This window comes from Cherax quadricarinatus, chromosome 21, assembly GCF_038502225.1.
Source record: "Cherax quadricarinatus isolate ZL_2023a chromosome 21, ASM3850222v1, whole genome shotgun sequence".
Classification (NCBI taxonomy): Eukaryota; Metazoa; Arthropoda; class Malacostraca; order Decapoda; family Parastacidae; genus Cherax; species Cherax quadricarinatus.
Genome location: NC_091312.1, coordinates 40,304,362 through 40,326,317, shown reverse-complemented (window position 1 = coordinate 40,326,317; position 21,956 = coordinate 40,304,362). Strand labels below are relative to the sequence as shown.

General features: G+C 39.3%; 2 protein-coding genes across 5 annotated transcripts in view; one reads left to right on the top strand and one right to left on the bottom strand.

The window, feature by feature from the left end:
* The window catches only part of LOC128689174 (uncharacterized), a 183,559-nt gene extending 165,849 nt beyond the window's left edge, over positions 1–17,710 (top strand). For 3 of the 4 annotated variants that reach the window (XM_053777321.2, XM_070087397.1, XM_070087396.1), the window contains 2 exons: positions 437–559; positions 14,458–17,710. In XM_053777321.2, the coding sequence (XP_053633296.2) occupies positions 437–529 (93 nt within the window). In that variant the 3' untranslated portion in view covers positions 530–559; positions 14,458–17,710. Of the gene's footprint in view, positions 1–436; positions 560–14,457 lie in introns of those variants that run through there. The other variant, XR_011392289.1, reaches the window with a different exon arrangement.
* The window catches only part of Elp2 (elongator complex protein 2), an 82,335-nt gene continuing 76,657 nt past the window's right edge, over positions 16,279–21,956 (bottom strand). The window contains exon 14 of the mRNA XM_053777320.2: positions 16,279–20,466. Within this exon, the coding sequence (XP_053633295.2) occupies positions 20,267–20,466 (200 nt within the window). The 3' untranslated portion in view covers positions 16,279–20,266. The remainder of the gene's footprint in view (positions 20,467–21,956) is intronic.

Sequence of the window (21,956 nt, the reverse complement as noted above, 5' to 3'; positions counted from 1 at the left end):
CTCAGTTTTTAAGTTGATATATCTGTGCCTATGAATTTACAGGTGATCAGTGACCATCTTCTCAGTCATCTTAGGTATTTCAAATTCCTCAAGAGTGACAGAGTGGAACACACTGGGTTTTTCAGTCTTGACATTTAAAAAGACAAATTCTCCTGACAACAAATATGCACCACAGCATTCCAGGTTCAGCAAAAAAAGAAAAAAAGGGATGGCAGCCAGACTAACTGTATTACGCCCAGGAAACATCACGTAAATTGTAACATCATTTTAATACCTGTATATTAAAAATTGGCCGTGCACCTCACTTCTTTAGTAACTTTGAGTTAATTTTGAAGTGTTGTGCGGGTTTCTGCATGCAAATGCTTAATTTGCATTCACGTGTTATATTGTGAATTGCAAAAAGATCACTCAGAATGGTTTATTATCTGTTTTACAGAAGAGCAACAACAGCGGAGACAACACCTGCGTGTCACTGCAAGACGAACTGGACATTGTTAAGTGCGATACGATTGGTCTGCGTTACTTCTGAAGTCATCTGCTGCTGGGACTTCACGTTGTTGTAGGTCTATTTTAAACTCTTGTTTCACTGCCTGTTTATATAATAATTTATTTTTACAAGTACATTATTATTATTATTATTATGGGGAGCGCTAAATCCGTAGGATTATACAGCGCATGTGAGGGGGAGGGGATGAAAGGTATTCAGGATCAATTCATTGAACCGGAGCACAGATCCAATTCCCTAGATCAAGAGCCCCTCACCAGCGTCAAGGGAACTCCCTTGAGGGGCCTACAAGTAAATGTACAAGGTATACAGACCATAGATTACATCGGTGACATCAGTGACATACTACTATATAGAAAGTCTCTGGTTTTGTAGAGCGTTTCGGGAAAATTAGGTCATTCTTTTTCCCCAGGATGCGACCCACACCAGTCGACTAACACCCAGGTACCTATCAACTGCTAGGTGAACAGGGACAGAACAGTTTGAAAAATGAGGTTCAGTATAACAAAGAATATTTTCTATATTAGTTACAGTGCAATTTCCCGCTAAGCTTCGATTATTCTCTACATCAGACACTCCAACGTGCTTTGTGTGCGTTTTAACTGATTATTATTATTATAATCAAGGGGGAAGCGCTAAACCCGGAGGATTATACAGCGCCTGGGGGGGGGATGTGGAAGGCATTCAGGCTTAATTCGGGTAACTGGAGCACAGATCCAATTCCCTAAATCAAGAGCCCCTCACCAACATCAAGGAACCTTCCTTGAGGGGTTTTAACTGATGATTCCGGTGATATTCTACAGTTCATTGATGCTGGTAAAAGGGTCTTGATCCAAGGAACTGAGCGTACCCTTCCCTTCTTTGGACTGAACCTGATTACCTCATTTTTCTGATATTAAAGGACCCATAAAAGTGTAGTGCTTTACCATGACTATATTATTATAATAATAATATCTTCGGCATACCCCCTCCATCTCTCTTCCACTCACACTGCACTATGCCCCCAATTTACTATACCTCTCACAACCTCTACAACTCAGAGTTACGTTGTTACAACGTAAATACCTCTACTAATCAATCCTACTCAATTACAGCTTACATACCTCTCCAACACCCCACCTACTCCGACACATGCACTTACCTAAATCACTCTCAGGCTCAACTAACTCGCTCCAACACTTCAACTTATTTCCATCAGCCTCCAACAAATTCCACAACTCTCGCTCCCACGCATCTCCATATTCAGACATGCTGAACATTCCATTCTCCCACAACATGTACCTTCAGTTCCAAATACCCACTCATTTTATCACTGTGAAATAATGTAAGATTTAACATTAAAATGATATAAAATACCGACAGGTTGTTAGGTAAGACACACATGCAACAGTTAGGTATCTTTATTTCGAAACGTTTCGCCTACACAGTAGGCTTCTTCAGTCGAGTACAGAAAAGTTGATAGAAGCAGAAGAGACTTGAAGACGATGTAATCAGTCCATCACCATTAAAGTTTTGAGGTGGTCAGTCCCTCAGTCTGGAGAAGAGCATTGTTTCATAGTTTGAAACAATATTGTTCCAGACTATGAAACAATGCTCTTCTCCAGACTGAGGGACTGACCACCTCAAAACTTTAAGGGTGATGGACTGATTACATCGTCTTCAAGTCTCTTCTGCTTCTATCAACTTTTCTGTACTCGACTGAAGAAGCCTACTGTGTAGGCGAAACGTTTCGAAATAAAGATACCTAACTGTTGCATATGTGTCTTACCTAACAATGTAAGATTTACTTATATGAAGCAGATAAACCAATATGGATCGTACAAGGAATGGTGGCTTAAGCCTCCATCCAATAAGTGAGAGACAGATGTGCTGCCTGATCTGCAAGATTGGAATTTATAATCATAACCAAGTGCTAAACCCGCAAGGGTCATACAGCGCTCCTACAAGATAGGAAAATATGAAAGAAAAATTATATATCTATCAGGAACAATGTCTCGACACAGGTGTGTATCAGTTGATGTTCCGTCAGTAACTGCAGGAGGAAGTGATGTGCAAGAGGGGTACTTTTAATTAGCCTTATGATGCGGACTAGGGGACTTCCTTGATGATTGCAGTTCTGCATTCAAGATGCCATGTACCCAGTCCCTATGGTGTGGTCATGGCAGGGTTTGTGCTGGTGTGATGTAGTAACTAGCTACTGTCAACGATGCGTACCATGATGTTCTCGGTGGTGCTGATTTTCTCACACCTCAGCAAACTCTTATCAAGGTAAATCATAACTTTTGGGCTGAAACGAGAGCTCTGGAGCAATGCTGGGTACACACACACACACACACACACACACACACACACATATATATATATATATATATATATATATATATATATATATATATATATATATATATATATATATATATAATATGATGTGCCGAATAGGTAAAATTGGTAAATTAGCAAGAACTCTTTTAAAATGAAGTATTTTCAAAAAATTTCTTGTATACGTTTAAAGATATATTTTTTTCATTCATGTTAAAGTAAAAATTAACAATTTTGTACCAAAAGAACCTTGGGAAACTTACCTAACATTATAACAAGTGTAATTTAATTTAACCTAATCCAACTAAACATTTTATATAGGTTTACATTTATTATTATAATCAAAAAGAAGCGCTAAGCCACAAGGGCTATACAGCATATAGGTTTACAATTATTTAATAAACAAAAACAATGATTTATATTGTTTTTCGTTAGGTTCAGAATGATATTTTCGATTATTATTATAATCAAGGGGGAAGCGCTAAACCCGGAGGATTATACAGCGCCTGGGGGGGGGATGTGGAAGGCATTCAGGCTTAATTCGGGGAAATGATTTTTTCGAAATTATTGCATTCACAAATTTTCACTTGCCCTGTTTGGCAAGAAGTGCATTGCTATTTAAGCCAAAACCGCGAGTTTGACTTATTCGGTAAGATAAGATAAGATAAGATTTCGTTCGAATTTTTAACCCCGGAGGGTTAGCCACCCAGGATAACCCAAGAAAGTCAGTGCGTCATCGAGGACTGTCTAACTTATTTCCATTGGGGTCCTTAATCTTGTCCCCCAGGATGCGACCCACACCAGTCGACTAACACCCAGGTACCTATTTGCTGCTAGGTGAACAGGACAACAGGTGTAAGGAAACGTGTCGAAATGTTTCCACCCGCCGGGAATCGAACCCGGGCCCTCCGTGTGTGAAGCGGGAGCTTTAGCCACCAGGCCACCACCTCTAGTGCAAATTGTGGGATCCATAGCCTCGGAGAAGTTGATCATTCGACGAAGAATATTTGGATTTTTTCCTGAAGCCATTTGAATATTCCACTTCCCCTACCACCCCATCTTTTAATTTTTTAATAGGTATATTTCATTACATAATATAGTACACAATATTTAAGAGATACATTGCTGGCAAAAAGATGGCATAAACAGTACATGAGGTTTATAGATACATTTCAAGTGCATATTGCTACATGTTTATCACAGATTACAATGCAAAAATCTCGTCCAGTTCGTCAGAGCTGGGCGCTTACCCTGGAACTGCTGCGCTGAGTCGCTGGAACAGAAAACTAGCTGCCCTTGGATCCCTAGTCACCCTGATTTGTCTTTTGCCTAGCTCCTTAACCCTTTCAGGGTCCAGAAGCCAAATTTCAAGGCGCGCACCAGGGTCCAAGAATTGATTTATTTTTTATTTTTTATGAAATGGTAGAGAATCTTTTTCTGAAGGGAATAAAACAAAAAGTACGAAATTTGATGGAAAATTGATGAAATTATGCTCTCGCGAATTTTGATGTGTCAGCGATATTTACGAATCGGCGATTTTGCCGATTTTGACTCCCATTTTAGGCCAATTGCATTATTCCAGTCGACCAAATTCTTAGCTATTTCACTAGTATTACTTCTATTCTATCGATTGACCACAAGAAATCGCCAAGTCAACTGTTTCAACTACAAAATAAAGTGATTGGAAATTGGTAATTTGGCCAATTTAACACAGTTCAAAATATTCCAATTTCAAAATAGGGTCCAGAATAAAGAATGTAGGTAATCCTGGCACTAAACTAACATTTCCTCTGTTCATTAGTTACGTTTTGAGGCTATTCAAATGAATTCCATTTTGATTTTTTATTCACATAATGAATTTTTATTCAAACCAAAAAATAGAAGATTTACTGTTATGCAATATTGTAATAATTGTATAAATATCACCACCACATTTGTGAATGTATATTAGACCCACCAGCTGGTGTGTATTAGACGTGTGAGGTCGTTTGTTTACTCTTGAACATCGGCAAAAATTTAACATTTCCGCTACTTTGAGCTCAGTTTCAAGCCATTTCCAGTGCTAAAACCAATCAAACTCATCTCTATTTCTGTAACATGTCTTCCATTCTATCAAATGAGACCAAGAAATCGCAAATACAACTATAAAAAACATACGAAAAAACTCTGCAAAGTCGCTGTTTTAATCGAAAATCATGGTCTCAGTTTTTTTTCTCTCATTATACAGTGCGTGCTGCAAGATTTGTTTTATGTGGTGCACACATACCACATAGATGTATTCGCTCATATCTAGGCCCAAATTTACCACTCACAGCTTATCAGAGTGAGCTGAGCTCATGGCGTAGATCTATGGTTTGGACCCTGGACGTAAAGCTGTAGATCTACGGCACGGACCCTGAAAGGGTTAAGGAACTTAAATGCACTCTTTCTCCATGGGTCAAGGGTCTCCGAGCCTATGGGAATGAACATTTAATGATGGGCAAGTTTACTGTATTTTCTAGACTTCAGGGGCTCCCTGAAGCTGGCAGCTGCCCCTCCTGGTTACTATCCAATCTGCACAGTTGGGGTGGCTCCCTTATTGCTGGGCATCCGGCTGTTGCGAGGCTCCTCTTGATGTTATTAATCCCTTCATGCCTTGCAATCTTTCCCTCGGATCAACGGCACACAAGATCAAGGTACCAGAATCAGTCTGCCAATTCACTGCCGCAAATACACCTGTGTTCGGCGAGAGCAGGGGCGGCAAGTCAAAGGGGCAACACCAATGCAGATGGTCTGTGGATCGAGGCGTGTGCCAAGGGAGGAGCTCTCAGTGCAAGGAGGCAAGCTCTATCCTTCCCCAATACACTCTGAAGCATTGTTGAGGCTATATTCTTCACTACTGCACCATCCCAGTGTGAATGTTTGTAGTTGTTGGGGGCGCAGGTTTGGTTTCAGAGCCCGTTAGATGATCCCAGGGTGTGGCTCCGTCAATGAACTACAGGTCCACTGGATGCAACACACAACGACAGAAAAGTAGGTAGCGCAATCTGTGATTCTCTGTGAACACCAATACCTCTCAGTCCAACTGGAAGTGTAGCTTGGTCCCACTGCCCATCATCCAGAGTAAAGTTGAGCACTTTCGTAAAAAATATGCCTCAGGATACTGTCGTATTCATGCAGTATAGGGTTATTATATGAGGGTGCACATCTTAGGAAATATGTTAACCTGGGAAGACTCAAGCACTTTGTGAGGAGGTACAAGGTATCATGGGTGTCAAGACTGCCTATTCGTTATTCTGTCCTCTTCAACTCTTCCAGTTTCTTCCTGAGAATTGAGTCAATGGCATCACTTCCCAGAGGTGTTCCAAACAAGATGCTATTTGTGGGGGCAATGACTGATGCTCCTGATAGTCTTGATCTCACTGCATCACTTGTTGACCGAGATTTCACATTTTGATGGATTCAGGATGAGTCATTTCCTGTCCCTGAGTCATCACCTGTGTAAGATCATCTAGAAGAGACTCCTTTGTACCCACCAGTGTGCCATCGTCCAAGAACCAGATGTTTAGCTCACTGGTCAGCCTAACCATGTTTTCCCTAGCTGATATACAGAAGAGAAATGGTGCAAGAGGCCTCCCTCATTGGACGCACTCTGATGACGTAATTTCATGCTCTCCTTGCTATATCCAGCTGAAACAAAAAGGAAGAGACCAGGGAAATGCTCTTTTCCAGCTGTTAATACCACGTCTCTTTTCAGGATATCAAATGTATTCTAGAAATCAAATTTTACCACTGCATTGTCCTCAGGCAGATTGTTGATACAGTGGACCCTCAGCTAACGATGGCATCAGCTAATGTTAAATCCAGCTAACGATACATTTTAGCGCAAATTTTTTGCCTCGGCTAACACTAAAAAACTCGCCCAACGCGATTTCGTTTGAGATGTGTCCACGTGTGGCCTGAGCATGCCTCAGTTGTCCTGTGGGTGCCAGTGTTTACAAGCCAGCCAGTGTGGTCGCATCCACGCATACAATCAGAACATTTCACATTATCACAGTGTTTTTAGTGATTGTACCTGCTAAATAAGTCAGCATGGGCCCCAAGAAAGCTTCTAGTGCCAACCATGCGGTAAAAAAGGTGAAAATTACTATGGAAATGAAGTGGATAAATGAAAAACAGATACCAGGAGATACCTTCTCTCAAGCAATCATATGTAAAAAGGGTGGGAAATACTTACTATCGTACCACGGTCAGCTTCTGCTGCACCACCGTCAGCTGTTGCTGCACCACGGTCAGCTGGTCCTAGTGGCATTAAAAGAAGAAGGGAAGTAACCCCGGAAAAGGACATGCTACCTAAAGTCCTAATGGAAGGGGATTCCCCTTCTAAACATTAACAACTACCATACTCTCCCCTCCTCCCATCCCATCAATCATCACCAGATCTTCAATAAAGGTGTCATTTTGTGTGTATTAAAATTAATATTTCATGTGGTAAAATTTTTCTTTTTTTTCATACTTTGTGGTGTCTTGCACGGATTAATTTGATTTCCATTATTTCTTATGTGGAAAATTAATTCAGCTAACGATAATTCAGCTAACGATGAGCTTTCAAGAACAGATTAATTCATTAGCTGAGGGTCTACTGTATATGCCCCTGTTGCACGAATCGCTGCTTCGCTTCCGTGAGGGACCCCAAAGCCAAGATGGTTTGGTTGAAGCATCATGGCCATCTCTGTGTGTACACTTAAAACAGCAGTTTTGGAAATGAGGCGGCGAAAAGTGTTGCCTATGGCAATTGGCCGAATTCCTCCATCCTTCTTTTACAAAGTGATGCCCCCAAAAAGAAAGGTTTAATTTCATCAGGAATCAGACCAGCCAAAGAATTGTTGACGAATCTTGTGATCTCTGTACGCAGTGTCTCTGCAATCTTCCCAAAAAGTAGTTTAACCATTTCCTTTAAAAGCTGTGGCCTTATTCCAATGTAGCCTCCGGCAGAGCCAGACGGAACTGACATAAATGCTTTGTAAACATAAACATATTATCACATCAGCAGTCTCCCACCAAGGCAGGGTGAACCGATAAAAAAGAAACACTTTCATCATTACTCACTCCATCACTGTCTTGCCAGAGGCGTGCTGACACTACAATAATAAAATTGCAGCATATCTCCACCCCTCCTTCAGAGTGGAGGCACTATACTTCCCACCTCCAGGATTCAAGTCTGGCCAACCGGTTTCCTTGAATCGCTTCGTAAATGTTACTATGCTCACAGTCCAACAGCACGTTAAGTCTCAAAAACCATTTGCCTTCACTCGCTCTTAGCTAACACTCTCACTGGAAGTCTAAGCCCTTTGTGCATAAAAACTGCTTTTATCCCTTCCCTCCAACCTTTCCTAGGAAGACCCCTACCCCACCTTCCTTCCACTATAGATTTATACATTTTTGAAGTCATTCTATTTTGTTCCATCCTCTCTAAATGTCTGAACCACCACAACCCCCTTTCCTCCACAGCCCTCTGGGTAATACTTTTAGTAAACCCACACCTTCCAATCTCCAGGCTATGGATTCTCTCCATAATATTCACACCACACATTACTCTCAGACACGAAATCACTGCCTTCAGCGTTCTCTTTGTTGCAACATTCACCACTCATGCTTCACACCCATATAAGAGTGTTGGTACCATTACTCTCCTCGTATATTTTTTTTAACAAGCCGGCCAAATCCCACCAAGGCAGGGTGACCTAAAAAGAAAAACAGAAGTTTCTGTTTTTAAACTGAGTAATGTATACAGGATAAAGGGTTACTAGCCCCTTGCTCCCAGCATTTTAGTCACCTCTTATGACATGTAGTAGGTTGGTAGACAGCAACCACCCAGGGAGGTATTACTGTCCTGCCAAATGAGTGTAAGACAGAAACCTGTATTTGTTTTACATGATGGTAGGAGTGATGATGTCTTTTTCCTGTCTCATAAACACACAAGACAACAGGTATATCTTGCTACTTCTACTTACACTTAGGTCATGCTACACATGCATGTACAAGCATGAATATACAGAGAGAGGGAGCAGAGGCACTATATGTACCACTAACAACAATCTTCAATGCATCTATCAAAACAGGGCAACTACCTGAGGTATGGAAGACAGCAAATGTAGTCCCAATTTTTAAAAAAGGGGACAGACACAAAGCATTAAACTACAGACTAGTGTCACTGACATGTATAGTGTGCAAAGTCATGGAGAAGATTATTAGGAGAAGAGTGGTGAAACACCTAGAAAAGGATGAGTTTATCAATGACAGCCAGCACGGTTCCAGGGATGGGAAATCCTATTTCACAAACCTACTGGAGTTCTATGACAGGGTGACAGCAGTAAGACAAGAGAGGGGTGAGTAGATTGCATTTTCTTGGACTGTAAGAAGGCGTTTGACAGTTCCACACAAGAGATTAGTGTAAAAGCTGGAGGACCAGGCAGGGATAACATGGAAGGCACTGCAATGAATCAGGGAGGTCTCAGAGTGGGTGCCTGTGATGAGCGAGGTTCCACAGGGGTCAGTCCTAGGATCGGTGCTGTTTCTGGTATTTGTGAATGACATGATGGAAGAAATAGACTCAGAAGTGTTCCTGTTTGCAGATGATGTGAAGAATTCAATCATGAGGACCAGGCAGAGCTACAAAGGGATCTGGAGAGGCTACAGGCCTGGTCCAGCAACTGGCTCCTGGAGTTTAACCCTACCAAGTGCAAAGTCATGAACATTGGGGAAGGGCAAAGAAGACCACAGATGGAGTACAGTCTAGGGGGCCAGAGACTACAAACCTCACTCAATAAAGGATCTTGGGGTGAATATAACACTGGGTACACCTGGAAATATAAACACATATGCAGTATAATGTGATCCTTTATTGACAACGTTTCACCCACACAGTGGGCTTTGTCAATAAAGGATCACATTATACTGCATATGTGTTTATATTTCCACTGTGTCGGTATTTGATACCATTTATTTCCACCGGGTACACCTCCTGAGGCGCACATCAACCAAATAACTGCTGCAGCATATGGGCGCCTAGCAAACCTAAGAATAGTATTCCGACATCTCAATAAGGAATCGTTCAGGGCCCTATACACCATGTACGTCAGGCCCATATTGGAGTATGCAGCACCAGTTTGGAACCCACACCTAGCCAAGCACGTAAGAAAACTAGAAAAATGCAAAGGTTTACAACAAAACTAGTCCTGGAGCTAAGGGGCATGTCCTAAGAGAAGTTAAGGGAAATCGACCTGATGATGCTGGAGGACAGGAGAGATAGGGGTATGTGATAATGACATATAAAATACTAAGACGAATCGACAAGGTGGACAGAGGCAGGATGTTCCAGAGATGGGACACAGTAACAAGGGGCCACAGTTGGAAGTTAAAGACTCGGATAAATCACAGGGATGTTTTGAAGTATTTCTTCAGTCACAGAGTTGTCAGGAAGTGGAATAGTCTGGGAAGTGAGTTAGAGGAGGCAGGATCCATACATAGCTTTAAGAAGAGGTATGATAAAGCTCAAAGAGCAGGAAGAGTGACCTAGTAGCAACCAGTGAAGAGGCAGGGCCTGGAGCAGTGACTTGACTTCTTTGGGTTTTCTTCTGTTTTCTTACTAGTTTTTGTTCTTGTTTATTTCCATTTATCCCCATGGGAAATTAGAACCAAATTCTTCCTCTGTAAGCCAGGTGTGTCATCAGAGGCAACTAAAATGCCAGGAGCAAGAGGCAGTAACCCCTTTTCCTGTATATATTACTAAATTTAAAAAAAGAAACTTTCATTTTTCTTTTTGGGCCACTCTGTCTCGGTGGGATACAGCCGGTTTGTTGAAAGAAAGATATACATGGGACCCTCGGCTAACGAAAGCATTGTCTAACAATAAATCCGCCCAACGAAGCATTTGAGCGTAAAAATTTTGGCCTGGCCAATGATGAAAAACTTGACCAACATGATTCATCCCGAACCTGTCCGTCCAGTCTGAGTGCCTCAGCTGCCCTGCGTTACTGTTTACAAGCCAGGGTGGCCGGTTCCATGCATACATTCGTATGCATGGAATTATGTATTATTCCATTGTTTTGAGTGCTTGTAACTGCTAAATAAGCCACCATGGGCCCAAAGAAAGCTTCTAGTGCCAACCTTGTGGTAAAAAGGGTGAGAAATACTATCAAAATACTATCGTACCACGGTCAGCTGTTGCTGCACCACCGTCAGCTGTACTACTCGAAGATGTGGAGAGACTGTTGTTGGTGTGGCTTAATGAGAAATAATTGCCGAGAAACTTAACCCCAGAGGGTTAGCCACCCAAGATAACCCAAGAAAGTCAGTGAGTCATCGAGGACTGTCTAACTTATTTCCAGTGGGGTCCTTAATCTTGTCCCCCAGGATGCGACCCACACTAGTTGACTAACACCCAGGTGAACAGGAAAAAATACCTAGAACTAGTGCTCATATTGGTGAATTTAAGGCCAGCAAAGGTTGGTTTGAGAGATTTAATAAAAGAATCGCAGTGGCATATACAGTATGATGAGGCCTGTTCTGGAAGAAAATGCCAAACAGGACCTACATTACACAGGAGGAAAAGGCACTCCCAAGACACAAGCCTATGAAAGACAGGCTAACTTTCTTATTTTGTTGTAATGCTAGTGAGGATTGCAAAGTGAAGCCTTTACTCATGTATCACTCTGAAAATCCCAGAGTGTTCAAGAAAAACAGTGTCTCATCACTCATCAGTATTCTTCAATAAAGGTAAGTGTCATTTTAATATTTATTTATATAGTTATTGTGCATGTCTCATTTTCTTTGTAGGGAAATGTATATTTCATGAAAAAAATTATTTTTTTTTTAATACTTTTGGCTGTCTAAAACAGATTAATTGGATTTCCATTAATTCTTATGGGGAAAATTAATTTGGCTAACGATAATTTCGTCTAATGATGAGCTCTCTGGAATGGATTAATATCGTTAGCCGAGGGTACACTGTACACTATACAAAACAACAGGGGGAGCTGACCAATAGCTCTAGGCCTTTCAAAAGGGGTCTTCAACCCCTTTTGATTAACTTTGCAGTTTACTAATTACTAAGAACATTGATCTGTTAAAACATGGAAGGAAAAGGTTATTTACTGCAGTGAGAAAGGCCAAACTAAAGTTCTTCAACATGGTACCACTTGAGTGGCAAGATCACTTATTAGATTACAAATATAAGGGATTGAGAATGGTGAAATGGAAAACTAAATGTTTACACATCAGAAAATAAAACAGCTTCATAGAACTAAGTGGATGGCCCCAACATGTTAACAAAGACTTCGCTATTAATCTATTGAGTGCTGAGCTTACCCAAAACCAACTGACAGCTCTAGGATATGGGTTAAGTTTCGCACCTATTAGTGGGAGCACTAATTATGTTGACCTTACCAAGTCTTTTTGCAATCTGGAAAAACAAAGGGACCTATCCCCAGAAATGTTCAACAACTGCAAAGGCATGATATATGAGGCTTTGCTCAGACCAGTAGAACTGAATTGTCCTCAAAGATTTGTTAAGTCATATCATGAATTAAGGAAAGATCCTAGACTTCACCTAATAAATGCCGACAAAGCAAATGTGATAGTAATTATGGACAAGGTAGATTATAGTGGAAAAATGAACATGTTATTAGAATACAGGGAAACTTACACACCCCTTAATAAGAACTCTCTGGACCAGGTTAACATTAAGTTTAATAAGCAACTTATAACCTTACTGAGAGGTAATGAGAAACTGATTAAACAGTTATCAGCTAGGTCGATGGCACTCCCTTATATGTACAATTTGATGAAAACACACATGCTCGGTTTTCCACAGAAACCTATCATTAGCTCGGTGGGGTTGGCGATGTATGTCCTGTCAAAATGGCTGGTAAAAATATTAACTCCAATGCTTGGCAACATCTCTGAAGCCCAAGTAAAAAACAATTGACCTCACTAACAAACGTATATGTTAACAAAATTGCAAAATGTTAACATATACATATAATGATTTACTGGAGTCCTGGAAATGGGAAGTACAATGCCTGCACTTTAAAGGAGGGGTTTGGGATATTGGCAGTTTGGAAGGATATGTTGTGTATCTTTACACGTATATGCTTCTAAACTGTTGTATTCTGAGCGCCTCTGCAAAAACAGTGATTATGTGTGAGTGAGGTGAAAGTGTTGAATGATGATGAAAGTATTTTCTTTTTGGGGATTTTCTTTCTTTTTTGGGTCACCCTGCCTCGGAGGGAGACGGCTGACTTGTTGGTGAGAAAAAAAAAAAAGTTTCGGCTTATTCAAACTTGATAACACTGTACACAATATGAAGCCAGATTCCTACGTGAACTCGTTGGACTGTTATAAATGCAGTTTTACACTTTACAAATTGAGTAGCACTCAAGGTTCTGCTGCTCCAACTCTCCTCTTGTGGATAAACCAGTATTTACCTAAGGGTGAAGTGAGTCAGCCTCTGGAAATAGGATTGTTTCCCTTGACCTATTTTCTTTTTATGCAAAGGAATTTTTCTACTGACAGATGCCAAATACTTTTGAGATCAGAATATCAAAGTCTTTTATAATGATATGATGTGTTGATGGGTTTTTATATGCTTTCTACTGCTACTGTTTTAATATCCTGCATTTCATCTTTTTGGCACTGGTCTGCTTGATGCCATCTCATTCTAGCTAGTCATTCCCTTGAATGAATCTAACTGGATTTCCTACTCATTTCTGCAACACTGCAAGCTCCTGAAGATGCAATGATTGCAACACGAAAGGCCTAGAGCTATCATTCAGCTTCCTCCATGGTTGTTTTGGATCTTGTATCATGTGTTCATAATTACTGTAAAAGAGGTTTTCTGTTCAAGGGGCTTAGCCATACAGCAGACGTGTGAGCGTGTTACACAGGAGTGAGTGGAGACGAATGGTTTTTGGGACCTGATGAGCTATTGGAGTGTGATCAGGGTAATATTTTGTAAAGGGATTCAGGGAAACCAGTTAGCTGGACTTGAGTCCTGGAGGAAGGAGTTAGTGCCTGCACAATAAAGGAGGGGTTTGGGATATTTGCGGTTTAGTGACATCTAAACTGTCTTATCTGTGTGTGTCTGCAAAGAGTGATAGTGTGAATGATGATTTTTTTTTTGGGGGGGGGACCCTGTCTTGGTGGAAGATGGCCAGTGTGTTGAAAAATATATGTACTTGCCTAATTGTGGTTGCAAGGGTCGAGTCACAGCCCCTGTGTGTGTGTGTGTACTTATATAACTGTTTGTGTGCACAAAATCATGACACTTCAATAATTTGGTACAATAGTTGTTTAGGACTGATTTTGCTCAGTTTCACATGTCCATTTCAACACAAAATTTTTTAAACCAATATATTTTTTATATTACAGAAATTAAATGAAATATAAAAACAGCACAAAGCTGGAGAAACACTGAATGACTGAGGTGACAATGAAATAAGTGAAAGATGATAGAGTAATCAAAAGAAGTACATATAAATGCCAGATTAAATGCACACTGCATTGTTTTTATTACAGGAAGCTTTATAAAAATATTAAACAAAAATATATAAATAAAAGGCTGTTTTCTAATGGACCTTTTTTTTTCTTTTCAGATACAAGACCAAGAACACTTACAGTGAGAAACCAGAGAAAAATTTAAGTTTCAAATGAAAACTTTGCATTACAATTTCCACTCGGTGTCTATTGTTGTAAAATATCGAGTGAATTCAGCGCAAAATGTGTTGTTTATAAAGTAAACATTACTTGCATGTTTTACTAACATTCTTGCCAACTGCACTGTTTCTTTTTTCAAGGTATATTATGCAGGTCTGTCTCAGTAAGACAGTGCAGCTTTGTATAAGAAATATTGCAGTTATTATTTATAAATATTTAAGCTGTTTAAATAACTTTACATTTTACTTTTGTGCCATTACATGCTTTAAAAATGTTGTAAAAAAATATAAAGTGATAAATGGTGTCCAGTTATGAACTGAGGATGCTATGCAACAATTTTTAAATTCTGATAGAGTAATTCATTAAAATTTGAAGCACATCTTTACCTAAAGCTCTTACTTGGTTTTCATTACTGGGCAATTTTATTCAAATGCTGATGGACCTATTCATATCCTACAGCTTTTGTACATTTGTCTAGTCTCATTCCTGAAATAGCTATTTTCCTGTATAAATTAATGCTGCAATAAATCATTAAAAAAAATTGATACACATTTCGATAATATCTGATGCGACATTAAATTAGATATAGACATGTACAGATTCCTTCTCAATCCGAGTGCAAAAATTTTAAACAAAGGGAAATAAGAGATGAGTACATTTTCCACAATGAGAGATTGGGAAGGATACAAACAATTGCTATTGTTTGGAAGGGAGCTTGAAAATGACAACAGTAAACAGTGCCCCAAAGCATTCCCACACAATATCAAAATGTGATCGATGAGATTACGTGTTACACGTAATCAAATTTAGCACAGTTTTAAAATGTGTGTGTGTGAACTCATGCTGGTACAAACTGGAGATGAAGCTCAGTGACAAAACTATTCTGATTTTAAAAATATGTCATACAAGGCAAAAAGTACAGTTTCATATTCTAAATAATGTACACTGTACTGTTAAAATATGTACAACCAAGAAAATAATATAAACACTCTTTTAAAAAGCAACATACAATGGGCATTCTCTACATAGAAGGCCTAAATATTTTAAGGGAATTCAATGACCACATGTGGAAAAAAAGATGAACACATCTAATCACATCTTCCCATTCTCAGAGTGCATGCACTGCAAAATCCCAACCTCCAAAACTCATGTGCAATTATCCAGTTTCCCAAAGACACTTTAGTACAGCATGTCAAATTGCTTAGACCACTCAATTCCACTCTAAACAGGTTCATGGATAAACCATACCCCCGGCCGGGATTGAACCCGCGGTCATAGAGTCTCAAAACTCCAGCACAATCATGTCATTACGATTTCTTAAGTCAGGTTCATGGATACCTGATGATTATTATTATAAAAATGAAGTGCTAAACCTATGATGGTTAGGATATGTGCTGAAGTTCAAGATCCTACCTCTTAATACTGTCTTCACACCCTCCTCCTGATTCTTCCTAGGATGTTCCCTACATTAGATATATATGATCCCTTCACCAACCTATCCTCCTCCATATCTTCTATGTGACCAAACCATCAAACACTTTTAATTCTACCACATAATCTAATTTCTTCCATTTTACTCTGCACAAAATTCACAACTTATTTAAAACTATAAATATATATATTTTTTTTTTTCAACAAGTCGGCCGTCTCCCACCGAGGCAGGGTGACCCAAAAAAGAAAGAAAATCCCCAAAAAGAAAATGCTTTCATCATCATTCAACACTTTCACCTCACACATAATCACTGTTTTTGCAGAGGTGCTCAGAATACAACAGTTTAGAAGCATACACATATAAAGATACACAACATATCCCTCCAAACTGCCAATATCCCAAACCCCTCCTTTAGAGTGCAGGCATTGTACTTCCCATTTCCAGGACTCAAGTCCGACTATATGAAAATAACCGGTTTCCCTGAATCCCTTCACTAAATATTACCCTGCTCACACTCCAACAAATCGTCAGGTCCCAAGTACCAATTGTCTCCATTCACTCCTATCTAACATGCTCACGCACGCTTGCTGGAAGTCCAAGCCCCTTGCCCACAAAACCTCCTTTACCCCCTCTCTCCAACCCTTTCGAGGACGACCCCTACCTTGCCTTCCTTCCCCTATAGATTTATATGCTTTCCATGTCATTCTACTTTGATCCATTCTCTCTAAATGACCAAACCGCCTCAACAACCCCTCTTCTGCCCTCTGACTAATACTTTTATTAACTCCACACCTTTTCCTAATTTCCACACTCCGAATTTTCTGCATAATATTTACACCACACATTGCCCTTAGACAGGACATCTCCACTGCCTCCAACCGTCTCCTTGCTGCTGCATTTACCACCCAAGCTTCACACCCATATAAGAGTGTTGGTACTACTCTACAGTACTTTCATACATTCCCTTCTTTGCTTCCATAGATAACGTTTTTTGACTCCACATATACCTCAATGCACCACTCACCTTTTTTCCCTCATCAATTCTATGATTAACCTCATCCTTCATAAATCCATCTGCCGACACGTCAACTCCCAAGTATCTGAAAACATTCACTTCTTCCATATTCCTCCTCCCCAATTTGATATCCAATTTTTCTTTATCTAAATCATTTGATACCCTCATCACCTTACTCTTTTCTATGTTCACTTTCAACTTTCTACCTTTACACACATATACATAAATATACATACATGAATACTGGATATACGTATATTAAGCTAGATCAATTTAAATCAAACAATGTATCAACTGCATTTTACATTATAAGTACATTACTACATAACACTTCATTCTTTACTATACTCTCAAGAAGCTGCTGAGCTTCACAGAAAAAATAATGTAACCAAAAGTGTAAGTATTAAGATAAATAAATATTAGATAACATTGGCTCAGGAAAAATCTTGGAGCAATGCGAAGGAAATTCATACACTGTACTGAACTGTACTTGCTACTATTATTTGGTTCCAACCTTTACAAATTTCATGCATCATTTTACTATTGTGATATTAGCAATACTATATTATTCCTCATTTCCATAACCCCATTCAACCCATCATCAATCATGTGTTTGCACAGGGAACTGAGATTCAAAGTTTTTTCATCGTTGGTTACAATTAAAAAAAAAAAAAAATGACCACATCTAATACTGCACTACTTGGATAAGTATTCTTAATACTTTTAATTAAGGATAAATAAGGAATTCACTTTCCACTACTAAAAAAAAATTTTTAGTTTTAAATATTTGTTTTGAGGCTTTTTAAACGAAGACTGCATTTTATATATGAGAAATAAAATATAATTTTGTTTTATTTTGTTTCACTGTCCAACAAGCAAAATTGCAAGGATACATTATTAGTAATGTATATTTAACATTCAGATCTTTTATTTTATCACATATTAGCTAGCTTATTCTGCCAAAATCATAAAAATAAAAATGTAATTTGGCAAATGCTATCAGAATACCAACTGAAGGAAATAGGCAGTGACTGCTGGATGATCTTCTATTATTATCATTATTATCACAATATATGAGTCAACTGGCACTGCATGGCCAAGGGATGTTTATGTGAAAATAGGAAGTCATAATTGGTGCAGTAAATCGGTACTGTAATGGTTAAGAAATTGTAAAACAAATATGAGGTGGGTAAAACAAGTATGTCAAGAATACCTTGGCATTTAAGTGATCAGAAAAGTTGACCAGCTCTCTGATAAATGGGACAATCTATAATAGTAGTAACATACTGTCAGGAAGATCAGATAACTTTTACAGTAGCACTGGCTGCCTCTCCAAGAGATGACCAGGTAGGTGAGTATCTGGTGTGATCATTATGCAGTTGGGGAAATATGGTTTTGCAGAACCAAGAGTGATGGAATAATTCGCAAATAACCAGTGTTTAGAAAAGGAAACCTACGACTTTTGGTCCATCCTGGACCATCAAGTCTGTGCTCCTCTGCCACTTGGGGACAGGTGTTAGTGTTGAGTTCCTTTGATCTTGAATGTCTTGAGACTTGATTTACCCTTATTCTGTCACTAGTCCTGCCCAGTGTAGGCCAGTAGGCCTGCTGCACCGCTCCTTTGTTCTTTGGTTCTACAATTATTAATTCTCTTACTACACTCTTACTATTTCTACCCCAAGTGCTACTACTGCTTGGACTTCCAGCAAGCGTGCATGAGCATATTTGATAGGAGTGAATGGAGACAAATAGTTTTTAATACTTGACGTGCTGTTGGAGTGTGAGCAAAGTAACATTTATGAAGGGATTCAGGGAAACCAGCAGGCCGGACTTGAGTCCTGGAGATGGGAAGTACAATGTCTACACTCTGAAGGAGGGGTGTTAATGTTGCAGTTTTATAACTATAGTGTAAAGCACCCCTCTGGCAAGACAGTGATGGAGTGAATGATGATGAAAGTTTTTCTTTTTCGGGCCACCCTGCCTTGGTGAGAATTGGCCGATGTGTTAACAAAAAAATAAAAAATCAACACGGCTACTATTATTACTGCTGCTACTAGTTCTATTAATACAGATGCTACTACCACCACTCCATTTTCTTTCCCCCACTCTTACTATTTCTACCCCAAGTACTTCTACTGCAGCTACCAATATTACTACTAATATCAACAAAGCTACTATTATTACTGCTGCTGCTGCTAGTTCTATTAATACAGCTGCTACTATCACCACTCCTTTCTTTCCCCCACCCTCTTGTCAACTTCTCTTTTAGCCCTCTTTACTTTTCTCACTTAGCCGTGACTTGGCAGTGGTGCAGGATGAATCGAAATGTCATCACAAATTTCCTCTCCTAAATGTGGATTATCTATAAATTATTCCAGCCACAGTATTGTGACCTGCATTCTTCTGCAATAGAATGAGGATGGCCAGAAGCCTAACTGTGGTTCGATTAAAACAGCTTGTTGGTCACTAGCATTACCCAATTACAATACCAGTCTTCACAAGTGCTGAATCAGCCTTGGAAAAATAATAAGTGGAAAGCTTTACACAAGACTGTAGAAGAATTGTGGAATGTGCACAGAAGTCTGCCAGAAGAGCCAGGTAACCCATCAAATATGACCGTCTTGTTTCTTTTAGAAGTTAGTTCATTGCCATGTCAGTCATTTCCTACAAAGGCAGGGTCACCCAGAGAAGGAAACATTTACTATAACTCATTCAACAGATATCTTTCCAAAAGAGGCTAGACATCACAATATAAAAGATCCTCTAAACTGCATAATCTCCCATCTATTCATCAGAGCACAGGCACTGTGTTCTCACCTCCAAAACTCTTACATCTGGCTAACCAGTTCCCCCTCTGATTTCTTTCTTCAGTGTTACTTCACTAATACTCTAACATCACTTCAAATCCCCAAAACCCTTAGTTTCCACTCTGATTTAACATGGTCACACATGCCTAATAAAAGCTCTGGCTGTACCTTTTGATCAACCAATTCTGCCCCATCCTTTCTAAAGGCATATATATCAAGCAAATTTTACAAGTATGCTTTGAAAGAAACAAGTATTTACTATTCATTTAATATAACTGAGTCAGAGGATCGTGAGTGCAGAGCGCAAATTGGAAATCAAGTTTCACAATATGTTTTGTAATACCATATGAGATTGAAACTTATGATGTTTAAGTCCACTTGGACCAAAGTCAGAATGAACATCTTCATAAGTTTGTCTCCTAGATGAAGGTTATCTGTGTATACTCTATAAGCACGGTAAATAATATACCCAGATAACATGTGTAATTAGAGCATTAAGTTTCAATCTCATACAAATGAACTCTCTTATCATCTGCACAAGAAGCAAGAACAAAATGGTTACTGTGTTCAACTGATGGCTTGAACTGCAGACGTCTTACCATACTCTGGTGTTTGTGAAATATTTGTAGCACTTCACCAAACACCATCTCACTAGGACTGTACACTCTTATATTAATGTCTCCACTTACTAGGCCTGAAACAGAGTAGAAGAACTGTAAAATTATCTTTATATATTACACACAAGGCATTATAAAAATATTAATTGTGAGAGGAATGAAGGTTAAGTGCATCAGCTGGCAGAATATTTTGTTCTTTTTTATGCATATTTTATGATTTAAAAAAACTTATGGAAATTTTATTCTCACTTTCAATATCACCCATTATAAATTATTATTATAATCAAAACAAAGCACTAAACCCACCAGGGTCACACAGCCCTGCAGGGTAGGGTGTATGAACTGTGTAATATGTTTGATCTGAAACTAGCAAGTGTGGAGAGTAGAATGGAGGGAGAGTTCATAAGGGCAGTTACACCGCCTATTATGAAGATCCATTAACCGAGGGCACTGTTTTTAACATTTGTTGTCAAGTCCTGCTGAAAATTAATGTCACCACATCCATATTATGAAGTTTTAAGACTGTTATGAAGCCAGACATTAATGCTCAACTAATGGGAGAGAATTTTGTCAGAAATAACTGTTAAGTTCAGCAGTCTTCGCTTGACACTGTTAAATAGAGGGTTTAAAGTGTGTGTTCAGTGTATGTGATGAAATGCTAAGAATTTATTCCATTGATTTGTACCAGTGTCAGTGAAAGAATTCATGGAATTTGTACCAGTGTCAGTGAGAGAATTCATGGAATTCATACTGCTGTCAGTGAGAGAATTAATGGAATTCGTACCAGTGTCAGCGAGAGAATTCATGGGATTTGTACCAGTGTCAGTGAGAGAATTCATGGGATTTTTACCAGTGTCACTGAAAGAATTCATTGGATATGTACCAGTGCCAGTGAGAAAATCCACATACCTATTGCTTCATCCATGATCAGTAAATAATCACCCACTACTGAGTCATCAATGGCTATGATGTACCCACAGAACATTGAATCTCTATTGTAACTTCCCTGCTGACAGCTGAGTATCCAGTGAATACTAAGATTGAAGATTCAGTATTCACTGGATGGCAGTGGTACATATCCCATGAAATTTCTCTCTGGGATATGTAACAGCACCAGTGAGAGGCTTCATGGGATATGTACTAATGATAATGAAAGACTCCATGGGATATATACTAATGCCAGTGAGAGACTTCATGGAATATGTACTAGTGCCAGTAAGAGACATCATGGGCAGTGCAAAATGCTACTAGCATTACCACTCAGTATCATCTAGAGAAAGAGTTTAGATCTAGGAGAAATCCCAGTGAAGACATAAAATTACAAAAAATTACAGACCAGTAGCACAACCATCACAAGTCTTTGTAAAGGTGGTGAGACCCCAAATTACTAATTATATGAAAAAGCATGACCTACACAACCCAAGTCAACACAGATTTAGAGCAGGAAACATATGCCCGTCACAACCATTAAATCATTATGACCAAATCACAGAAGCTTTGGAGGAAAACCAAAATCCAGATGTAGGCTACATGGACTTAGTTGAGGCTTCTGACAAATGTGATAACA